General features: G+C 38.2%; 1 protein-coding gene across 2 annotated transcripts in view; it reads left to right on the top strand.

Moving 5' to 3' along the window:
• RPS6KC1 (ribosomal protein S6 kinase C1) overlaps positions 1-20,580 on the top strand; it is an 84,554-nt gene that overhangs the window by 41,845 nt on the left and 22,129 nt on the right. For both annotated transcript variants that reach the window (XM_031595690.2, XM_090135056.1), the window contains 3 exons: positions 2,968-3,060; positions 13,678-13,725; positions 15,299-15,431. In XM_031595690.2, coding sequence (XP_031451550.1) covers positions 2,968-3,060; positions 13,678-13,725; positions 15,299-15,431 — 274 coding nt within the window. The remainder of the gene's footprint in view (positions 1-2,967; positions 3,061-13,677; positions 13,726-15,298; positions 15,432-20,580) is intronic.

Below are 20,580 nucleotides of genomic sequence, written 5' to 3'. Positions count from 1 at the left end.
TTTCTGTCAAAGGTTGTGGAATCAGCAGTAGAATTATCTCCTGTCACATGGTGTTTGTGTCACCAGGCTAGGAATAGAGCTCTTGTCTTCAGTGAAATTAACGTGAGAGGCTCTTGTAATGGCCGACAGTGATGCTGAAGTTAAGACAAGAGCTATGCTTCGTTGTGTAGGTTCCAAAACTAGAGCCTTTTGAAGACACGTGGTGGACACAAATTGCTGCATCTTCGAAATGGCCAGCATCACAATCACATCATCCTTCTCCACTTGAAGTTAGCACCGGTTTACCAAAAAGTGATGGTAGGAAAGGAACTGCAGGACTTTGGATGCTGATCCCTAGTCAGGTAATCCCAGCTGACTTCTACTGTGAATCTCAGAGTGTAGTCTGGAACTGGTACATAAGGCTTAACAACGGGAGAGAAAGTCCTAGAATACCTGAGCAGTATACTGAGCATTTGGACAGGTTGCTGAAGTTATTCTTCAGATAGTTCTGTGGGTATAGGTAGTCTGACACTTCCTTTAGAATATGAATGCCTTATTTCTAAAAGCAGATTAAGTCTTTGATTTTCTGTTAGCCTCTTTCCTGTTTCTTTTTTTAATTCCTCTAGTTTTGACGAGCTAGCTGTCCTTTAGTTATTTTTCTTATTGCTGGCAAGATGCTGAGCTTGGGTTTTTCACTTTGTTCAGAGGAGCAGACATATAATGCTTAATTGCCTTACTTCTGGAAATTGAGTATTTAGAGCTTGCTTCTGCAACAGAGTATGATGTCTTTCCAACTCTGGGGTCAGCTGCTAGACTTTGCAGCGGTGAAACCAAACCACTTAAAAGAACAAAGAAGAAAAAGAAAAATAGCCTGAAACTTATAGAAATAGAAAAGCTACTGGGAACTGTAGAGACATTAATGTTATTAATCATTTTAAGGTAAGAAGCAACTATAAAATGCACATATGGAGAACAGTGTGTATGTACTGTTACTGACTGTGCCATTGTTGGTGATATTGTAGAGAAGAACCCTAGAACGTGTACTGTTTTACTTCAGACTCTATGGACGTGATGGGTGCAGAAGTCCAGTTCTATAGCACTGTTAAGACAACTGTTAACTTCTGAGGAGACATATGAACTTAATTCATGGTTGGAACATTGTGCATAAGAGAAAGTTTTGAAAGCATGATTATCGAGCAATGTTATAAAACAGTAATAGCTTGCAAATGGAAGTGGAAATCTTTTACAGTAGTCCTGAGAATTTTGAAATATTTTCTTTCATTACACGTATTCCTTAGAATGCTTTTGAAACTGTGTCATGATTAAACTCTGCATTAGCAGAACTCTGTTTCAAAGCATCTATTTTTTTAATGCAGAAAAATAGCACACACTTAAAATACAAGACAAAAAAAAAAAGCCCCCTTAACCTTTCTGGTAACTTACTAACATGTGGGACCTAAGGTAGGTCTGTAGAACAAACTTCATGCAGAATTATTTTCTTCTTTGTACCAAAGGCTTTAGTGAGTTGTAGAATCTGGGGTGTTCTACATGCTGGTGGTACTCAGCAGTATCTACATGACAAGAAAAATCATAAGAGCCAATCAGTTAAATGAAGATAAATTATAAACTCTTTTAAACCAAGAGCCCAGTAGATGGACAAAAAGAAAATTACACCTTTGGAACATGTTCCAGGTTTTTGGAAAGTGTGTTTTTGACCCTTTCTGTTGAATTTCACAGGCAATGCTAAAATAGGAGCTGCTTTGAGGAAATAATTTGGAAGGAAATAAGGTGATTTACAATGTGAAGGGAAACTGATTTTGGGGAGAAATATGAGGAGGTGCTGTGGTCCTTGAGAATAGCACAGTGAATATATTGGAGGGTAAACACTATCTGGGGAGGAAATGGAATTAACTGGCTTAATGTCTCCAGTTTTTCTGCAAGTTTCTGATCATTTTCCTTTGTGACATATTTATAAATAATGTCTCAAGATAGTGACAAATGAGATAAACAACTTCTGACTTTCAGAAATTTTAAAAAGACAAGGAGTTTCACCTTCCTCTTCCTTTATCTTTGTACATTAGAAGGAGAGACGTGGGGAGGCTGGGTTAGGCTTAAAAAGAGTTTTGTGTTCAATAGCTTTCCAAATGAATTTATCAGATTTGGGAGGGAGAGACTCTGGTCTGTGGTTCTAGTAGAAGCTGCATGTTGAATTTTTAGAGGAGGATCTAATGAATTCTCTCAGTTTGCAACTAGAAACTTCTGAAAATGTTTGTTAACGTGCCCGAGGTAAATGTGATACTTAGAGGTTGAACTTTGTCTTGAAAGACTTCTGCTTTAAACTCTGTTCCCTCCTCTGCCATGCAAACTTAGAGTCTGCCCTGAGAAATTACAAAGTATAACATGGACAAAAGTCTCTGCATATTAAATACTTGAACAGTTAGCACCTGCTGATTTTCTTGTTAATTTCTAGATTAATGTGATGTAGCTAGCTTTCTTTTCCTAAGGCAGTATTAGAAATTATTGTACACCTTGCTATTAAAAGGATTTCATAATGCTCATCAGAGAACAAGAGAATTCTGTTTATAACCCTGTATTTTATGTTCTTCAAACTTAAAAAGCCTCTAATTTACTTTCTCATCTTCAGTGATCTCTGAATTATTTTGTATCTGTAATAGCTATAAGGCTTTGATTATTGGGATGGGTTAAGAATTCAGCAATTGATTCAACCAGGTTTTGTTAAGCATAGAAAGTATAAAAAGTCATTATTTTTTCTTTTCAAAATTTTGTTTTCGATGTTATCTTGGTTTTATTTACTTGCAAGTTGTTTTTTTTTCCCCACTAAGGACAAACAGAAAACTTCTCCTTTCATCTTCACTCTCTCTGATTTATGATAAATTTAGTTTCCTTCGGCCTGGCATTTGCTTCAGCAGGCAGTCTTCCTTCAAGTACCACCCTGATTGATGTGTAATCTTTGATATCTTCCATTAGCCTCCAGGATCACTAAGTTCAAGGCCCTCTTGGAACCTAAGGAGCCCTGCCGAGGAACTGAAGGCCTTCAGAGTCCTTGGGGTGATTGACAAGGTAATTCTTCAGTGTCTCTTCAAGAGTTCAGTCATAAATCGACTGCATGCTGACATTTTGTCTTTGAAGCTGTGGATCTTAAGGATATGAAACAAAAGGGGAAAATGACTCAAATGCATCTGCACTTTAAAATAACAAAAGTAGAAGAAAAAAGGCTTTTATCTGAGCAATTCATGTAAGGTCATGCAAAATATATTTGAGCTAAAGGATAAGACACATGTTTGGTGGCATTCGATAGGATGAGGCCTGTTTTTTTGAAAATGAATCATGGTTACAGTACTGGGGTAAGGACAAGTTGATGTGTTTTTAGTTGTATAAGCTGGTGGACATTTGAAATACAGACAGGTAAAAATTCCCACTTTGGAGCTATTGTTTAAAATGGTGTTAGAAGGACAACAAATGTTTATTCTCCATTCCTGAGAATTTGGAATTGAAATCCCCAGTAAAGACACAGACTGATCAATGAAGCCAAGCTTCTTTTTGACACATGCAAGTAATGTCACCCAAAATCTCAGGGTCATGTTCCTCTATAAGCAGTGAAAGACCATACAGATTTTTTTGCAAGCCTGATTAAGAGACCAGAAGAACTTCTGCTTTGTTTTGATAATGATTAGTTGTCACCTTACCAAATATTTCTAGGATGATGCGTTAATCAGCATTGTGACAGTGGCTAATGTAAGACTGCAAAGGTTCATTTCCTCCTTCTATTCCAATTCCCTTGTGTCTTTTGAGTTCCTTGTATAGTCTGTGGTTTGTGCTTGGTGTACTTGATGCACGACCAATTTATGCATTTCTAAGTCGTATCAGAAAAGCTATCCTATCGCTTTAAGATCTGTATTTCTTTTTTCTTTTTAGACTGAACCTAGCTACAAATCTTTGTTTTTCTTTGCTTGTACTGTTGTAATTATGTGGATAAGTTGATAACTTCTCAGAGGGCTATATACATTAGGTGTTATGGTTGTTTTTGTCACACATAAGGATTTCTGATCCTCAACTTCATTTTATTATCTTCGCTCTGTTTTTTAAGTACAGACTTTACCCCGTGTTTCTCCCTGTGTACATGTCAGAGACGGCTTTGAAAGAACACCTCTTTGATTGGTAGCCTCTAACTGAATGCCCATGGCAGTCATGGACTTTATGAATTAGTCTGAGAGTATAAGACTGAAGAAGTGTTGGAAAGGAACTGAGAAAAGCCTTTTCCATCTTCTCGTATAGGAAAAAGGAGCAGTGATTGGACAAAATGCTGGTTCTCGCAGTCGAGGTTTTAGAGTCCTTAGCATTATGAGGTCTCCTAGATCGCTCTCAGAACATTTCTCAGGTGTGAAATGAATGTACCCAGATCTTTGAGGCAGAGCTGGGGAGAATAAGGGTTCCAAGGATGACAGAAATATAAGATCTTAGTGCTGGAGATACACGTGAGGAGTGGTCCAAGGAAACAGGCCTGTATATACAGCTGTATGCTTGTGTGTAAACAGTACTATAGGGGTCAGAGTTAATGTTTAATTACTGTGTGGAAAAAGGAACAATACTCCTTCAGCTGTCTTTGTACTCTGTATACATGCTTCCAGATTATCCTTATTACACTGAGTCTTGTCTTTTATCTTTTGTTTCTAAGTATTTATCCATTCGTGAGGCAAATGAAAAGGCACTCTAAGTTCAAACGTTCAGTGAGTGATCAGTGGAGCAAAGATATGCATTTGTATGTGTGCTGGAAATTATGCCCCTGCCTTTGCTTTAAACCACCACCTCCTTTCCTTCCTCACCATCCCTTTTTTTTGCTTCTTTCTCTGCTTGCATATGCTCTATAAAGCTCATGTCTGAATATATCCAAATTGATTGGCGAGTTTTGGATGCAGGTATTCTTGCTGAGGCATAGTGTGTTTGTTCTTCAAAATCGATTCTGATTTTCAGGACTGGCGTCGAAGATGCTATATTTCTGGGCTCAAGTTTACAGCTGATTCAGCATTATCCGGAGTTTTGCCTGAAAATAGTATTCTGCTATTTCTAACCCTGAGATAACTTCACTGGTTTCAGCAGAAAATAGGTGTGTGGATAGTAACAAGCCACTGACATTTTACTGCTGTCTTGCTTAGATCTGGGCAAGACTAAGCACACTGAATGGAACATGGTGGTGAGTGGCTTCCAGAGCTGTTCTTCCACTGCTGCATGAGGCCCAGGCTGGTGTCTGTGGCAGTGCTGACTGGAGCAAACCAGCTGTTAACCTTCACTCATCTAATGCTGAAAGGTTCAGCACCTCACCTTAGCGTAAAGTCTGTCTTTGCTCTTCTTTTGAAGCCACTTCAAGTATTTGGAATTGGCTTCCTGTTCACAGATAAAATGCTTACTGCTACCTGAAATGCTGGTTATTTCCATTTTTTTTTTTAGACTGGGCAAAACAATGGACATTTAATTCTAGTCTGGCTTAGTGATGTGCCATCTTTCCTTCTCTATCTGCCTTTTCACTTTCCTTGTTTCTTGAATAATTTTTGCTGTGTTGATCCCTTTTCTGCTGAAACGGAAAGAGTTAGGGATTTTAGCATTATTAAAATACTGAAAGTGCTGTGAAAATTCAGAGTAGAGCACCCATAACAGTGCCTCACCTCTCACCCTTTGCTTTTGCTCTCGTACAAAGGCTGTGGGTAAAAATCCAACTGTTTTGATAGAATGGAGAGGATCTGTGCTAGTGTTTGAGGAAACCACGTTTCTTAAATTCTGCTGCTGCTATGTTTGCTGTGCTTGCTTCACGGTACCAAAGGTTAACTAGATGGTGTTTGCAAGTATCTTATGAGAAGAGTCTACCTGTAGATGGCTTTCTGGAAATAGGGGTTTAATCTAATTCTGGATGTTGCTCTTGTCCTGCAACTGTTGTAGGCTCTCAGCTCTGTTGCTGCTTGGCAAACACAGCTCTTATTAATGTTACCAGGGGTACCACATTGAAAACAGGCTAATATATAAATATTTTAGCTACTGTTATCACCAACCAGGAACAATCAATCATTTTACTGGTTCACGTACCTTAAAGTACAAAACTTCTTTCTGGAGTACCAAGGATTTTTGCTTGCAAAATTTGACTAATTAAAAATATGAGTTGCAGATTCTGTGCTGAGTTTCTGCCCTAGGCAAATCTTTCCTTTGAAGCTACAACTGGCCCCTGAAGAAACTACTTTGTTACAGTGCTGCTGGATATACCTTAACAATGCTGTTTCAAGCCCAATTTCTTATTCTTTAGAACCTTGTTATTTAGAGTCACTCCATTTAAGGATTCATCTTGAAAGCAGAGTACATTAAGTAATAACTATGCCTCTGTAACCAATGACTGTCTTTTATGTCTTTCTGTCCCCTCCCCTAGACTCTCATCAAGCCATATTGTCCGTATTGCAATGGTGTGCTGTGATCAGTCTTTGATGAATGTCTGTGTATTTGAGCCTTGTTGTTCAATACGCTCTTTGTTAAGCTTCCTTATACAACCTGAAACCTTATCAAATAAAATCACTCTCATCAGGGCCTTGCTAATATTATTTTGGGAGCTTCTGAGGGGGATTCCAGAATTATTATTTTTTTTTTTCCCATGAAGAACTGGAAGTAATTGTCTTAATCTGTAGTGTAGATTATGTTTGTGACTGTTGTGCTGCTGTGAGAAGTTGTAACTGATTTAATATACTGTGATGAGTTGACCTTAGAAATGTGTAGAATAACCAAATCAGGGGTAATTATTCAGAAAATGCGATGAGCAAAAATACAAAAAAGCACAAATATAAAGAATCTGGAGTTCACATGTATAATCTGCAGACCTATAGTTGAATTCAAACAGGTTGTGGCTAGTTTTAATGGAGTTCAGTCAGAGAGTAGGAGAAATGGGCTCTTATGGCAGTGTGTGCTGGGCATGAATGTTTCATGTTGTTGTGGCTGTGACCATTTAGTGTCTATTAGAAACTTCAGTATGCAGCACTGTATGTGGAGGTGAGTTTAAAGAATGCTGCGGTTGTGAAACTGAATTGACTGCAGCAGGTGTTTGCTCTCACTTGGCTCTTGGGCACACGTTGCCAAGCTTCTTTCAACCATCTTGGGGATCTGAATGAGAGGCTGTGTGCATATGAGAGGTGGTGGGGGGTGGGGGGGAGGGAAGGAACTGTAATAAACAGTGTGAACAAGTTCAGACATTTGTTCTTGTTTCATAATTATGCTTAGAAAGAGAAACTGGCTGAAAACATTGCAAGGAATTGACTGGGTTTTAGCTTGCAAAAAGATGAACTTTTCTTTCTGTTACAGCCAACTGAAAGTATTAAAAGACTTCAATTTGAATATACTCTGCTCTCTTGGTATTTGCATTATTTAAAGCTGCACCTTTTGTCTTTTAAGTACACTATTACAGCAAGTCACAGAATATACAAACCTTAAGTTCCTTGGAATAATGGTGTGAAGGGAGGAATAATTGCAAACTGAAGATAATTCATGTTGCACAGGTACAAAGATAAGCAATAATCACATTTTTCATACATATTAGCCAAATGTAATCTCTTTTTGCAACAACAGAGGAAGATGAGTGAGAGTCTGAGTGATGTAATCTGAAAAGTGACAAGAATAAATCTGTGTTAAGCAGATTTTTTAATCCTAGTAGCCTTGACTGCCAGCACAGCTGAGGAGAGTAGGGGGAATTGCATGCCTGTTTCTGTCTCATCACTACTCCTGTGTGCTGAGCACGGCAGTCAGCCTTTTGTCCGCCCTGCTGAGGCTTTTATGAAGTCCCAAGTGCTTGTCCTAGGATCAGGTTCCCAACTTGTCTCCTTCCTAGTTGTCTGTCACTACCTGTAATGGGATTTTCCTGTCCACTGGTGGTATAAATGCAAGGAAAAAATCGTAGGTGAGCATCTGATACTTGTGAGTTTGTTGGACTTCTGCCAGAGGATCTGTCCTCTGATGAGATTGCAGTTGTTTAGGAGGTAAGGACCAGAATCATTATGTGACCCACTAGTGACACTGTTATGTGGGGTGTCTTCAGTGTAGAGCAGCAATTTAAAAAACAAAAATGAGTAGCTTTTAAAGTAGCCCCTCAGCTGTAGAGTATCTTCAAAACCCTTTAGGTATCTGATACTACAGTAAGGAATTCTGTTCTTTTTTATTTGATCAGGCAACAGCTATTTTTCAACCTATGTTAGTGAACTTAGTCACGTTTGTGTAAGTGAATGTTTTGAGGTGTTTATTTTGATCAATGTTAAACCTTGCTCAAGTAAATCGAGCTGCACAAATATGTTCTGTGCCATGTTCTGTAAGCAGGGATTCTGGAAAAACATTAATATTATATACTGGGGGGAGGGAGAGAAACAAAAACAGAAAAGAAAGGAGATCTGGGAAAGCAAATAACAGCGGTATGTTAGAGGGCTGCATTTATATTAAAGCCACCTGCAGGAGAGCAGTGCATTTAGCAGTTCTTAGTTCTTGCAGTAGTGTCCCGCGCGACCTTGGCTGGGTGCTTGGTGGGGTGACTGATGGTTCACCGCGCTCTTTTTTCCTGGTGACTTGCCTGTTGCCTGCCTCTGGGTCTGTGATTCCCCTTATGCTGACTTCTGCAGTATTCCTTCGGTCTCTTATCTCTGGGCTTTGATGCATATGTTCTGAAGGTGGCCACCGTGACTTTGGGTGGCAGCAGATGGTAAACCTTCAGGCTGCCACCGGCTATACTGGTGTTAAGTTGGAAACTTAACGTTTGATGAAGAATCAGTAGTGCATATGAAAGAGCTTTTACTGCAGAAATATCTTTTAATTAAAAAAAATTAGCATACTGAAGCACTTGCTAATTTCCGTGCATTTAAAAATCCTAAAATTAACTGTTTTCTTAAAGCCAGACTATCGTTATTTACCAAGCAGGTTTTATTTTATTTTTCTCCAATTAATTGTACCTTCTGCACTGAATTTATTTTAATTTATTTTCTACTAAGCTGTTGGATACACTGTAAATTAAATCTAAGAAGCTAAATTTTTTAAGTAGCTTCTCTCAGCATTAGTATTAAGCTTGACTTAACCCCCCTCCCCAGCAGAGCAAACCGAACAACAAAAACCCAAACAAACAAAAATCTTAAAATCACAAGTAGAAAAGTGTTGCTGTCTGCTGCTGTGCAATGTTACTATGTTCACCTGTGTTTTAGTATGTTCCTGAGAACTTCACCGCTTACACAAAATAGGGATGAGCAGTGTAGACACTTATTTACAATACACATTTATGGCAATTGCTATTTTGCTGTCATTTTTATTTTATTTTATTTTTTATTTTTATTTTTACCATTTTGAGTTTGTCATCAATGCACAAAAATAAGGGAAAAATGGGTAAGCAACAGCGCTGCGAAAGCCAGCGTGATGTGTAGACCTTGACTGTGTTTGTACATTAGTATTACAAATAGGATTTTGCCTGGTCTCCTTTTGTGTCACAGTCTAGTTGCTCAGTGCCCAGGAATGCCCTGCTGTGCATTTTTCTCCCTCCCCCCTGAGATAGGATGCTGCATGTTACAGTTGACAGCTCATTGTTACGAGGTATTAAATATTACACCTTACACAGTGGTTGTCATCAGCGAAACAGGTTCCATCAGCTTACTGCAAGCCAGGAGTACAGGCATCTCAGTGTGATCTGCTCTGGGGAAGGACAGAGTTATGCAATGGGGAATGTTTTGTGGAAACCTGTTTTGTCCTGCTGTGTCATTCTGGTGGAGGTTTGTCATTTTGTATTTGAAAAAGAACTCTTAGAAAAAGAATTGCTGATGAACTTGCAAGCATTTTCCTTTTGCAATGGGAGGAAAATGTGAAAGTGTGCAAATAGGTAAGACTTGTTGGGGTACATGGCTGTCCAGAACCTGGCTAGGAAAAGCAAAGCGAGGAAGTTAAGTTGGCACTTGGGTCAGTGATGGTTTTACCGTTGGGCAGCAGCCTGGATAATGCATCTAAGAGCTGCTCACCTTTCTTTGCTCTGTTCATCTGATACAAAGTCAAGTGAATGTGCTTGCGACAGTCTCTTTCCTTGCCTTTCCCCTTCCTAAAATATCAGTTTCCTGGTCAGTGATTTAATCATCCTTGTATTTGTTAAATTATTTGGATGAGCCTGGTTAAACCACCTTTTTGTAATATGCATGCAGGCTGCCTCTCTTAGAAATTTATTCTTGGTTTTCATGGGCCCCTGTAAATTCCCTGGTCAGCCAGGGTCAAATGCAGTATCTCTGGGCAAAAAGTTCCTTCCATGGTTCTTGCTGGGCTGCTTGGGATCAATCTCCTGTGAAGCTAACGATCTTGTGGAAAAGTAAGTATTGAATCAGCAAACAAATAATTTCCCATTAAATAAAGTGGAGCTGTAGCTCATCGTCACTGGGGGAAAGTTATGATGCTTGATGGGGAAGCTGGTTAGTAAGACTGGTTAGTCCACCTAGGTAGTTAACCTCAAAAATGCACAAACATTATTTGTTATTACTGCTATAAAGCTGTAGCTGTACTTTCAATTTGATGTTGTAATATAACAACAGATGAAGGCAGCCCTAAAGGGACCCGTTGTCTGCTTTATTCCCGTTAGTCGTAGTCATTCTATATGTCATCTTATAGGGCGAGGGCTCAGTAATCTGTTCTGTTTCACCATATGCTAATACAGTGCTGATAAGCAAGTGTGAAAAATGAAAGGGAGGAATACATTAATTGTATTTGTGCAATAAGGTATGCTATCAAAGGTAATTATTTCATGACAGTTTTAGTTATAGCAGTTGTTTTATCATAAAATAAAGGATGGCTTTAGGAGACTTTTATTGGAAAGACAATTGTATCAAATTAGTACCAAATTAGATTTTTGCCTTTATAAAGGTGAGCAAACCCATGAGCAGTTTTTAAATTGGTGTCTCCTACTCTACAAATGAATGAATCCTGTCTGAGGGTTAAAGAAGCTATTATTCTGTCCTTTATGCTGACAGCTTCATTACTGATAGGTCTACTGTTGATATTAAAAAAAAAAATGTTTGGCTCCTTATGATCTTTGTGCATGCAACTAAAATATTAATACAGACCACAGAACTGTTCATTAAGATATGACTTTAAATGAGGTTGATGCTTGTAAATCTGGAGAGATACAGATGTTAAATGCTGCCATTCCTTTTCCTCTGCAGCTGTATGGCTAATAATTTCCAAGTGGCTAAAGCTCTTGTTAGCAAGAGTGCTGGTGTGTTAAGAATGGCCCTATAAATAACTTTAAGAACTGAAGTTGAAGGTGCTTCTTTTAAAGACTATTGTTAACTAAACATTATTGCCAAACAGATGGAAAGCATTCACCAGCCTGATGTTTTTAGGTCTAATTATATTATCGCCACTCCTGGTACGGCTCAGTTGAAGAGGTGTATCCAGAGGCCAATTTATAATCATTTAGCCAACACCTGTTTGGGAGATATTGACAGTCAAAGGGCACATTTAAAAAAAAATCACATATGTTCTTGTATTTATTGCCTCAGTGTGAACAGTGTCTAGTTACAAATAAACTTGGGATAAGAAGAAAGTGACGGTAAACGCATGATCGTTTTCAACTGTTTTTTATCTGTCTTCGTCTGGCACCTCTTGCAAAGTGGCTTTTATTTTCCTCTTGCTCTTTGCTTTTCTTTACTGTTTCTATATCATTTTAATTCTGTTCCTTTGTAGTTAGGCAAGGATAAGTAAAATCAGCTTTATAGTTACCATTTCTTCAGCTGGTTTCTGGAAGATCCAATCAAGAGACCTGAAAGATTGTTTGGAGAAAGTCCGTGATGTAGGGACATATGCCACTGACATGGAAATGACATGTCATTTCTTTCTCAAAGATTGTCACTAATAGCAACGTCTGATGATACTTTTTCACTAGAAGATAAAAAAAGGCTTTGAATACTGGGTGCAATCCTAGTAGAAGAGGAAGTCTTCGAGAAGGAAAAGCGGCTCTCCCTTTATTTCTTTTAGTGAAATTTGGTGAGGGCAACGATGTGGGAAGACTCCAACTCTCTTTCTCTTACTAGAATGAAGTGGAGAGAGAACGAGAGCCATCTCAAAAGGCAGTGCTTGTCTTGCTGCAGCCACAGCTTTGGGAAAGTCTGCGCAGTGCTGCCCTGAAACCTCCCCTCATGCTACTTACGTACATCTTCACCTTGTTACAGGCACTGCACGTGGGGCTCTTCTGGCAGAAGAGGAAGTCAGAAGGTGCAGAGAAAGTCAGTGAGTGAACTTGGTAGGCTTTACCCTACAAGGGCCAGTGGGTCCATCATTGCCCCACAGAGTAGAAACAGGGGAGATTGAATGCTGTATTGCACTTATCCTGTCACCTGGCAAACCCAGAACGTGTTGCTCCAACACATTGTTCCTCTACAAGGAGTCTTTCTTGATGAACCTGTAAGTGCAGTTGCTGCATCTCATCCTTTGAACGCTGAGTTTGGTAACCCCAGTGCTGATATTTTCAGCCCTTCAGGCTTTTAATTTTTCAGCCTAAGAATTTAGTGCCACCAAATCTGACAATTTACACCAATAGACATTGTAAATAAGCAGTGAGTGTGTACTCTTGTTCTTGTTCCTAGAAGAGAGTTGATCTTGTGCTTGCCATTGTTTTTGTGGCTCTCTTGCAGCTGGTGCTTTTCAAGTACATCCGTGTTCTTGGAGTTTACAAACAATTCCTGTGTGTGTGTGATCTGAAGAAAGAGGTGCAGAGAGCTCCAGCTCCCTGAAGATAAACTTTTCCCAAAATAAATACGGACATAATTCTTGTTTGTTTTGTTTTCAACATGTAAATAAACAGAGCTTGCTAAGAGGCAGAACATGGTCTAGTACTTCTGTCATCATTGGGCTGTACTTTCAGCAGAGGTAACGCAGTCCTAATAGAGACTTCTCTGTGGCTGTAGGTGTACTTCTACAGCAAACCCATCAACTTTTTTTTTTTTTTTTCCCAAAAGAAATCCTTCTTTTTGTTGTTACCTTAATACTAGTTTTACAGGGACATGAAAGGAACTTCCTTACAGCCATTCCTGTTGTGGTTTATGAGTGTGGCAAAATAAAAGGGCAGCTGAGGAATGAGACAGGAGTGGCTGTATGCAGTTTGAAAACTTTTGGTTTCAAAACATTCCTTTACTAGCAGGAAAAGCATTTGATGTACAGAAAGCTTGATGGGGGGGGAGGGTGGGGGCTGGAGGTAGAAATACCGTAGTAAGAAGATAGGTGCAGTGAACTAGGAAAAAAGAAAATAATACAAATGATGTAACATAGGAGGCTAATGCTATGTGGACATTATTTGTGTGTTTTATTTTGTTGTCACAATTGCACTTCTGTAATTTGGATTCTGCTAAATTATTTCTACAATTATAAAGTAGTTTTTTTTTTTTATCAGTTTAAGATTCGTTCTTTAAGTTGGCTGATTGGGAATCAGGCAGCATTCTAGTAGTTCTCTAGAGATCCAATCCTCAGTCAAATTTATTTCTTTACAAAAAAAAAAAAAGTTGTTTAACAAATGTGTGTTGCAGCGCTTTAATTTTTTTTTTCATCGTGACATATTTCACTTTGCAAGAATATTTCAATATTAAGTTTGAGAGTCGAGTATTGTCTTCTTACTGATGTGAATTTTAAATGTTTCTCTGAACACTTTTTGCTTAGGTTTTACTTGTAATGGACACTAGAACACAGCAGACTTTTATACTGAAGGTAAGTAAAGTCTTATTACTTCTCTAAACAGACTGGCCTCCTAATTTATACATCCACACAAGATCACTTTGCATCTAATGTGCCAAGTTATATATATCCATATTAAGTGCGCTGGAATCATTTTTCTCAGTATTCAATCTTTTCCATTCCTTTCTCTGTGTAACTTCTCATATGTGCTGGTTTACTCACTTGATTTGCCACTTGTTATTGATGGTAATACCTCAGTGGGCTTTGGTAAACAATCACTGTTTCAACATGCTTTGTAAAAGAGCCATCAGACTCTGATGACTCAAGCCATACATGTGCTACTGGTTAAGGAAGTTAAGATGAAAATTCTCCTTAGCCCAAGTATTGCCACAGCTCTTCTTCATGGTTTTGTTGCCCTTAGTTGAAGAGTATAGTATTGACCAAAGGGGATTCTGGATGAAGTGGATGACTGGTCTTATCCAAAATTGCTTTTTTATGGCTTACATCAATAGACTCTGAAAACTGAATTTAATGTTACTAAGCCATTGAACTGCCAAATAGTTAAAGGTTGAGGATAAATTTTTTTTATATTACTCTTTTGTGTTTCAGAAAGTGCTCAGATGAAGATCCCAACATACTTCGAGCATCTGTGTTGCTGAGAGTTGGTTTAGTCTGAGTCGTGTCTTTGTGGCTTTTATTTCTGACTCCCATTGAAATTAATGACTTGACCGATGGGAGAAGGGGCTGAAAAAGGATGTCCCAGACATGGAGCTATAATTAGTTAACATTTTATAACGTATCTTCAGGACTGGCTTACGATCCTGTCATAACTTAGTGCATTTGGTAATTGGAGTGATTTGTCTTAAGTTTATGCAGGGTACAGAAAACTGTTTTGTTCTTCAGAAAAGATTATTTGTGAATATTGTATATTAGAACCTCACTTTATCTGCTGGCAGATAGGGAAACATTGAATTTCCCATTTCACTGCTTATGTTTATCAATACTGTAATAGGTCACACTATTGACATAATTTTTTTTTCCTTTTCCTATTCCCTCCCTTTCTCCCTCTCACATCAATTTTTTCACTTCTGGCAACTTCATCTCTGTGCTACCTCCCAAAAATCATTACCTCTCAAGGAGATTAATCCTTTCCTTTCCTTTTTGTTGTGGTTGTTGCTGTTGTCTTTACTAAAGTACAATGGAAATGTGAGGATTACCTGTAAGCCCAGAGCATTCTTTTGTCTTTAGAACTTGAATTGAATTTTTTAATAGTGTCTTTTGGTCATGCACAAAAATAAATTTTTAAAAAAAGGTCACGGGGAAATAACTGAGTGTCATCCTGATGACTTAGTTTGAGAGAGATTCTAATAAAAACATTGACCCATGTAATTGATTTTAATGGCAGCTTTGTGCCATCTTCTGTTCTCTGGAAATGTGCCAGATGCCATCAGCACAGCCTCGGGGGACCGAGGGGCATAGAGCAGCAGATGAGTGGTTTCTCTGAAGCCCAGAGTAACTCGGATAGATTAGTTTGGTTGATAAACACAGAGCACAGCAGGCTCCAAAGGCAACTGAGGGTACAACTGACCTTTTTGTTCTCTGTCAGGGTCTAAGGAAAAGTAGTGAGTACAGCAGGAGCAGAACGACCATCATCCCCCGCTGTGTGCCCAACATGGTGTGCCTGCACAAGTACATCATCTCTGAGGAGTCTGTCTTTCTCGTATTACAGCATGCAGAAGGTTTGTCTCTCATTTAAGTATATTGCTGAAAAAGTCAAAGGTTTAGGTTTTAATCAATCGTACATTTCAGTGTCAAATCAATCTCTTATGTATATCTAATTAAAATATTTTTCTGTGCCTTAGAGATGTCATGTAAAACATCTCACATCCTCTCTCCTCTTCTTTCCCTTCATTCTGTGGTAGATCTGATTCCTTTTTCAAACAGCCTCTAGTCCTGATGGGTCTATTGCATTGTAGCATTATTGAAAGATTCCAACTATTTAATTTCTACCAGAGAGCACGTGCTTTTAATGCAATAAATACCTGTAGTATTTACAGTCATCTTTAAGAAACTAATTATTTGGCTACTTTTGCAAACTTTGGCAAGTAAATTTTTAGTTAAGTGACGAGCATTCCCATATGAGTTGAATAACTGTGCTAAAAAGCCATAAACATTTGCCTAGTAGTTAATATTACATAGTTATTCTGATCTGGATTTTTAAGAAAATAGCTAGTGGCATCACATAGGAGTTCAAAGCAGAACCACAGAGCAGTGCCTTCAAACTATTTATGAAATTCCTGTTAAATGTACGGGGAACAGGTGGCAAAAAATAATTACATCTTGATTTTTTTCCTCTAACACCTGGATTTAAATATTCCTCAAATATAATTACCCACATTTATTTAGAATGAGTGCAGAATATAAATGTTGGGTTTGCTAATAGTTCTCTTTTTAGGAACTGTTAACAATTTAGACACAATGGATGACTTGAAGGAACTGCACTAACAAAGAGAGAAGATAATTTTATTGCACTGACTATTATTGTTTTTACTCCTAATAACTTAGATTTTAGCGTTTTTATGAGCAATTTATGTCACATGAGGCCAGCTAAAGTTGGCTTTAAAGCATGAATAACTTTTTAAGCTATGTGTGACGAGATTTTGTCGCTACGAGTGTTGCATGAAGAAAGGCCTCACACTACTGTACCGTACCGTGGTGATGCTGTGGCTCTGTACAGTGCTACTTTTTTGAGGGCTGTATAATTCAGCCAAATAATTTAGAAGCCATCCCTTGAACTGTAGTTTACTTGTAAGCTGGTACAGTTTGAGAAGTAATAACTATCCAAACAACAACAAAACACAACAAAGCCTAGGCAGATACCAGCAGATCCTAAAGCTAGCATGAATGAAAGAATTAGAGACCAGATACAGTAATAATTACAACTGTTTCTAATAGTTCTTCAGTATCTGAAGACCTACGGTTTTGCTGTTCTCCTGGGAAGAATGTCCCTTCACAAGACAGATGGAAAACCGGGTGTAGTAACAATGGGATTTGGGGGAGTAGTGATCATATGGAGAGAACAAAAATGTAAAGGCAGGCTTAATTTAATTTGATTGGTTGACAAAGATAATCTCCCCAAAGTTATAATTTTTTTGTGTGTGATGACAGTGATAAAAATGGAGATGTTGTATGATCAGAGCTCTTCCATTTAAGAACAGAAGACTCAGCTTAATGCTTGGATGGAGTATATTCGTTAAGAAAGAGCAACTCTGTTCTAGTCATCTTTGACCTCATCACGAGTTCAGTTAAATGTTCTTGGCCTGAATGTGTTGCTCTTACCAACGCTGTCTGTAACAGAGTTTAGAGTTCTGTGGTGGGAGGATCTTTAATTTACCAAATGCCTGCTAAATCCTATTTGTGCAGTTTAGAGTCTTGCGTGGCACCCTGTGATATCTGTTTGCCAGCGGTGAAGGTGGTGTCTGTCAGGCATTGTCATTTCACCTGGGCAGTCAGCAAAAAAAAATCCTTGGAAGCAGCCAGAGCTCATGATGCCTTTCGCTGGCTGTGGGTCATGCATGCAAGCAGAGAACATAAGAGAGAGATAAATTATTTTGAGGTGGAGCTGGGAGAGAGCGTGTGCAGGTGAGATGGTGAGATAGGAGTACTTTCTGAAGAGAGCTCTGAAGGAGGAACAGTGAGAAGGGGACGTGGGAAGAGCTGGGGAGCATTGCAGGGATGCAGGACTGTCAGAATGTGCTGGGGAGGAATGGGTGAGCTGGGAGAAAAGGATTTCATGTGGGTTAGGGCTGTTATTGGTGGTATGTGTTATTCACTTTACTTGGACACTTTTGAGTATAAGCTAAGCTCAAAGAGTTTCCCCTCATTTTCTGAAAAAACAAGTTGTTTGGAAATGGATTCACCTCTGTTTTTTTCCAACTGCTGTAAGTATTTTTTCCTAATGACCAGGGAATTAACAAGGTTAATGTCTTTAAGGATAGTTCCCTGCATTCATGAAATTATTGACTGGCTTTTGAACATACAAAGGGAGAGGAAGATAAGTGCTGTTTTCTGTTCTAAAGAGGGAGAACTGGGCCACAAATCGATGAGTGAATTGCTCAAGAACATGTACAAAAATTATATTGCAGGTGTAGGGCTTGGTCCCAAATCCCTAATGAGCAATAATTTTGTGTTGCTTTGGAACTGCATTACCTGTGCACCTTACCATGTCCCAGGAGACCAATGCAGGAAAGCAATTCAGCAGAAATGCTGAAGTTGTCTTGTAGATTTTCCTACCTCTGGAGAGAACATGAAAAAAAATATAACCCACTGATGATTGTCTCGAACACATCAGTCCTTTGTTAGTAGAACTCATCCTTTAAACAGGGATAAAAATACCAGGAATATTTAAAGATATTCTCTTAAAAAATTTTGTCCATCTCAGACCAAATATAAATAGAAAATGTGCTTGTAGGTAAGTTTGAGAAAGTATGAAGGTTTCTAGGACAGTGCTTTTAAAGTGATAATCTCTGAAATTTTATTCCATCACTTTGTGAATGTTCTTAACATTCATACTCAAAATAGTTCTGTTCCAATGGAAAATAGTTCCAGTCTAATTTATAAGTATATTGTCTTGTGGTGATCTATCATGTCAGTCATGCTATCAGTATCACTGAGTGGTTCACAAATAAAATATTAATTTAAGTGGGCTATGGCTTGAATTATAGCTAATTCAGAGGGTGTTCTAATGTTCTGTTAGGTATTATGTATTTGGTAAGGAGCTTGCTAGCTCTTACTTACAGTACACCTTAACTGCATTAGTAAGTTCAGCACTGTTGGGTTTTGTATGGAATTCTGAAAGCTCGACCCCAAACTCTTGCTCCAGATGAAAACTTTTTTTTCAGTAAGTTGTAATGCTGTCACTCACTCAGACTTTTGAGTGAGCTCTTGAGTCCTCTAACAGGCTTTTCTTGTAACTGCAGCTGGAGGCTTGAAGAGGGCCTTAGAAGCACAAAAGTCAGTAAAGTTATCTTGTGGCTTTGTTGGAAGGCACTTTGCAAGTTCTATTATGGTAGAGAGCCAATCTGATCTTAACAAGGCCTTGCTGCTTCTTGGCACTAAGAACTCCAGAAATTTTAGAAACAGATGCTTCAAAAATAGGCTGGGGGGCTTCTATGGGGCATCAAAGTTTAAGTGGCTGTTAGAAGCTGTCAAATCTCTTTAAGCATAAATAAGGTGGATTCTTATCAATCTGGAGAGCACTCAAGAAACTTCACACTGAAGAGGCTTGCTGCATGCAGGAATTGGTAGACAACAGGGTGGTAGCATTGTGATTTGCAAAGCTTGGATTTGTTGTTAGGAAAGGAGACAGTTCTAGCTGTAAGGACTTGACAGAGATCAGAAAGGGTAGGAAAGGTGATGTAGTCATTGGCAAGGAACTTTTTCAGAAGGCTAGTTTGAAATAATAGCTTTTGCTTGAAGTGCTTTGGGAAGTGGGAGCTTTGCCTAAACTAGCAAACTTCATAGCAGAGATTCACCAGCAGCAGTGGAAGCAGTTGTGTGTATGAGGCTCTGGAGTTTGTAACTATTGTGTTAGAGATTAGGTTGAGATTAGCTTCCAGTTCCTGTGTATGCTGCAATACTATTGTGGCTGCTGTGAAATATTGTTATTTTATCATGATAATGTCTGCATGTCTGGCTCCCTTTTGGCCTAGAAACTATGCAAAGATAATTATATGTTGTCATTGTGTATTAATATGATGAAGTTTAGCTGCAGCCATGGATTTACTGAAAAGAAGGATTGTGATTCTAAGAAAACTATAAGGTTGTTCTTTTTCCAGGAATATTATTTCACATGAAATACATAACTTATGAATGGCAGTCCTGGCCGTAAACAGATTTTTATGTAGTGATGTAGAGAATTTAGCCAGATTTTGCAGAATAGTTCAAGCAGATGTCTTACAGTGCTTTTTTTTTATTATTTTATTTTTTATTTTTTTATTTTTAAATCACATTTTTGAAAGCTCAGGCTGTTCACTTTCACTTTTTTTGGACTTTCCTAAATACAACGATTACCACGTTCTGAACTGCATTCTGGTTTTGTAGTAATTGATGTATAATATTGTCCTTCAGAGCAAACTCGTGGGCCAAGATAGCAAAAGCCAATGAATTCTTTTGAATTACATCCACGTAGCCAGTCTTTCAGGGTGTGGAACTGAAATAGTAAGTGACCGAGCACCTGCTGAGGAAAAGACCAACAGGTTATGATTTTTTTCATGTCAGCTAGAGCAAAAACATGGTTAGGAGACTAAATTTGCTGATATGTTAGATTTCCTTTTATCTTGTGGTGTGTACGGTATAGTCTCTGTATCTTCTCTTTGATGTGCTGCTTCAAAGTCCTATTAATTAGAAAAACTGTAGAAGTGTTTGATAGAATATTAAAAAAAAATATGGAACTAACAGTATTCCCATCCAGCTTCATCACTTGATCACTTTGTTTTGAAATTCTATTGTTTTTTTTTTAACACTAACTTTTTAGATTCCGCCTCTTGAAGCACAAATATTACCTTCAGAGTATTGAAAATATGGTGAAACAAGGCACTTCTGACAAGTAATTTTACATTTAATACCTGCAGAAGGAGCTTTGATTTTTGTGTGCTAGTAAAACTAGAAAGAGTAAGCTAGACTGGTTATAGTGTCTACTTATGGTAAAAAAAAATAATAAAAAATCTTAATTATGTTAATACTGTACTTATGAAATTGTATTAAATACTAATAAACTTTAGCTTAAAATCATAGCTTTTATAGTTATTTAGTATGTTAGACTATTTGACAGTGACCAAAGCTTACTTGTTTGGATTGATTTCTGTAATTTTAGTTTTTATAGATTCC

Source organism: Phasianus colchicus, chromosome 2 (assembly GCF_987193195.1).
Source record: "Phasianus colchicus chromosome 2, bPhaCol1.hap1.1, whole genome shotgun sequence".
Classification (NCBI taxonomy): domain Eukaryota; kingdom Metazoa; phylum Chordata; class Aves; order Galliformes; family Phasianidae; genus Phasianus; species Phasianus colchicus.
The sequence above is the reverse complement of the archived record's forward strand: the minus strand, read 5'-3'. Positions and strand labels throughout refer to the sequence as shown.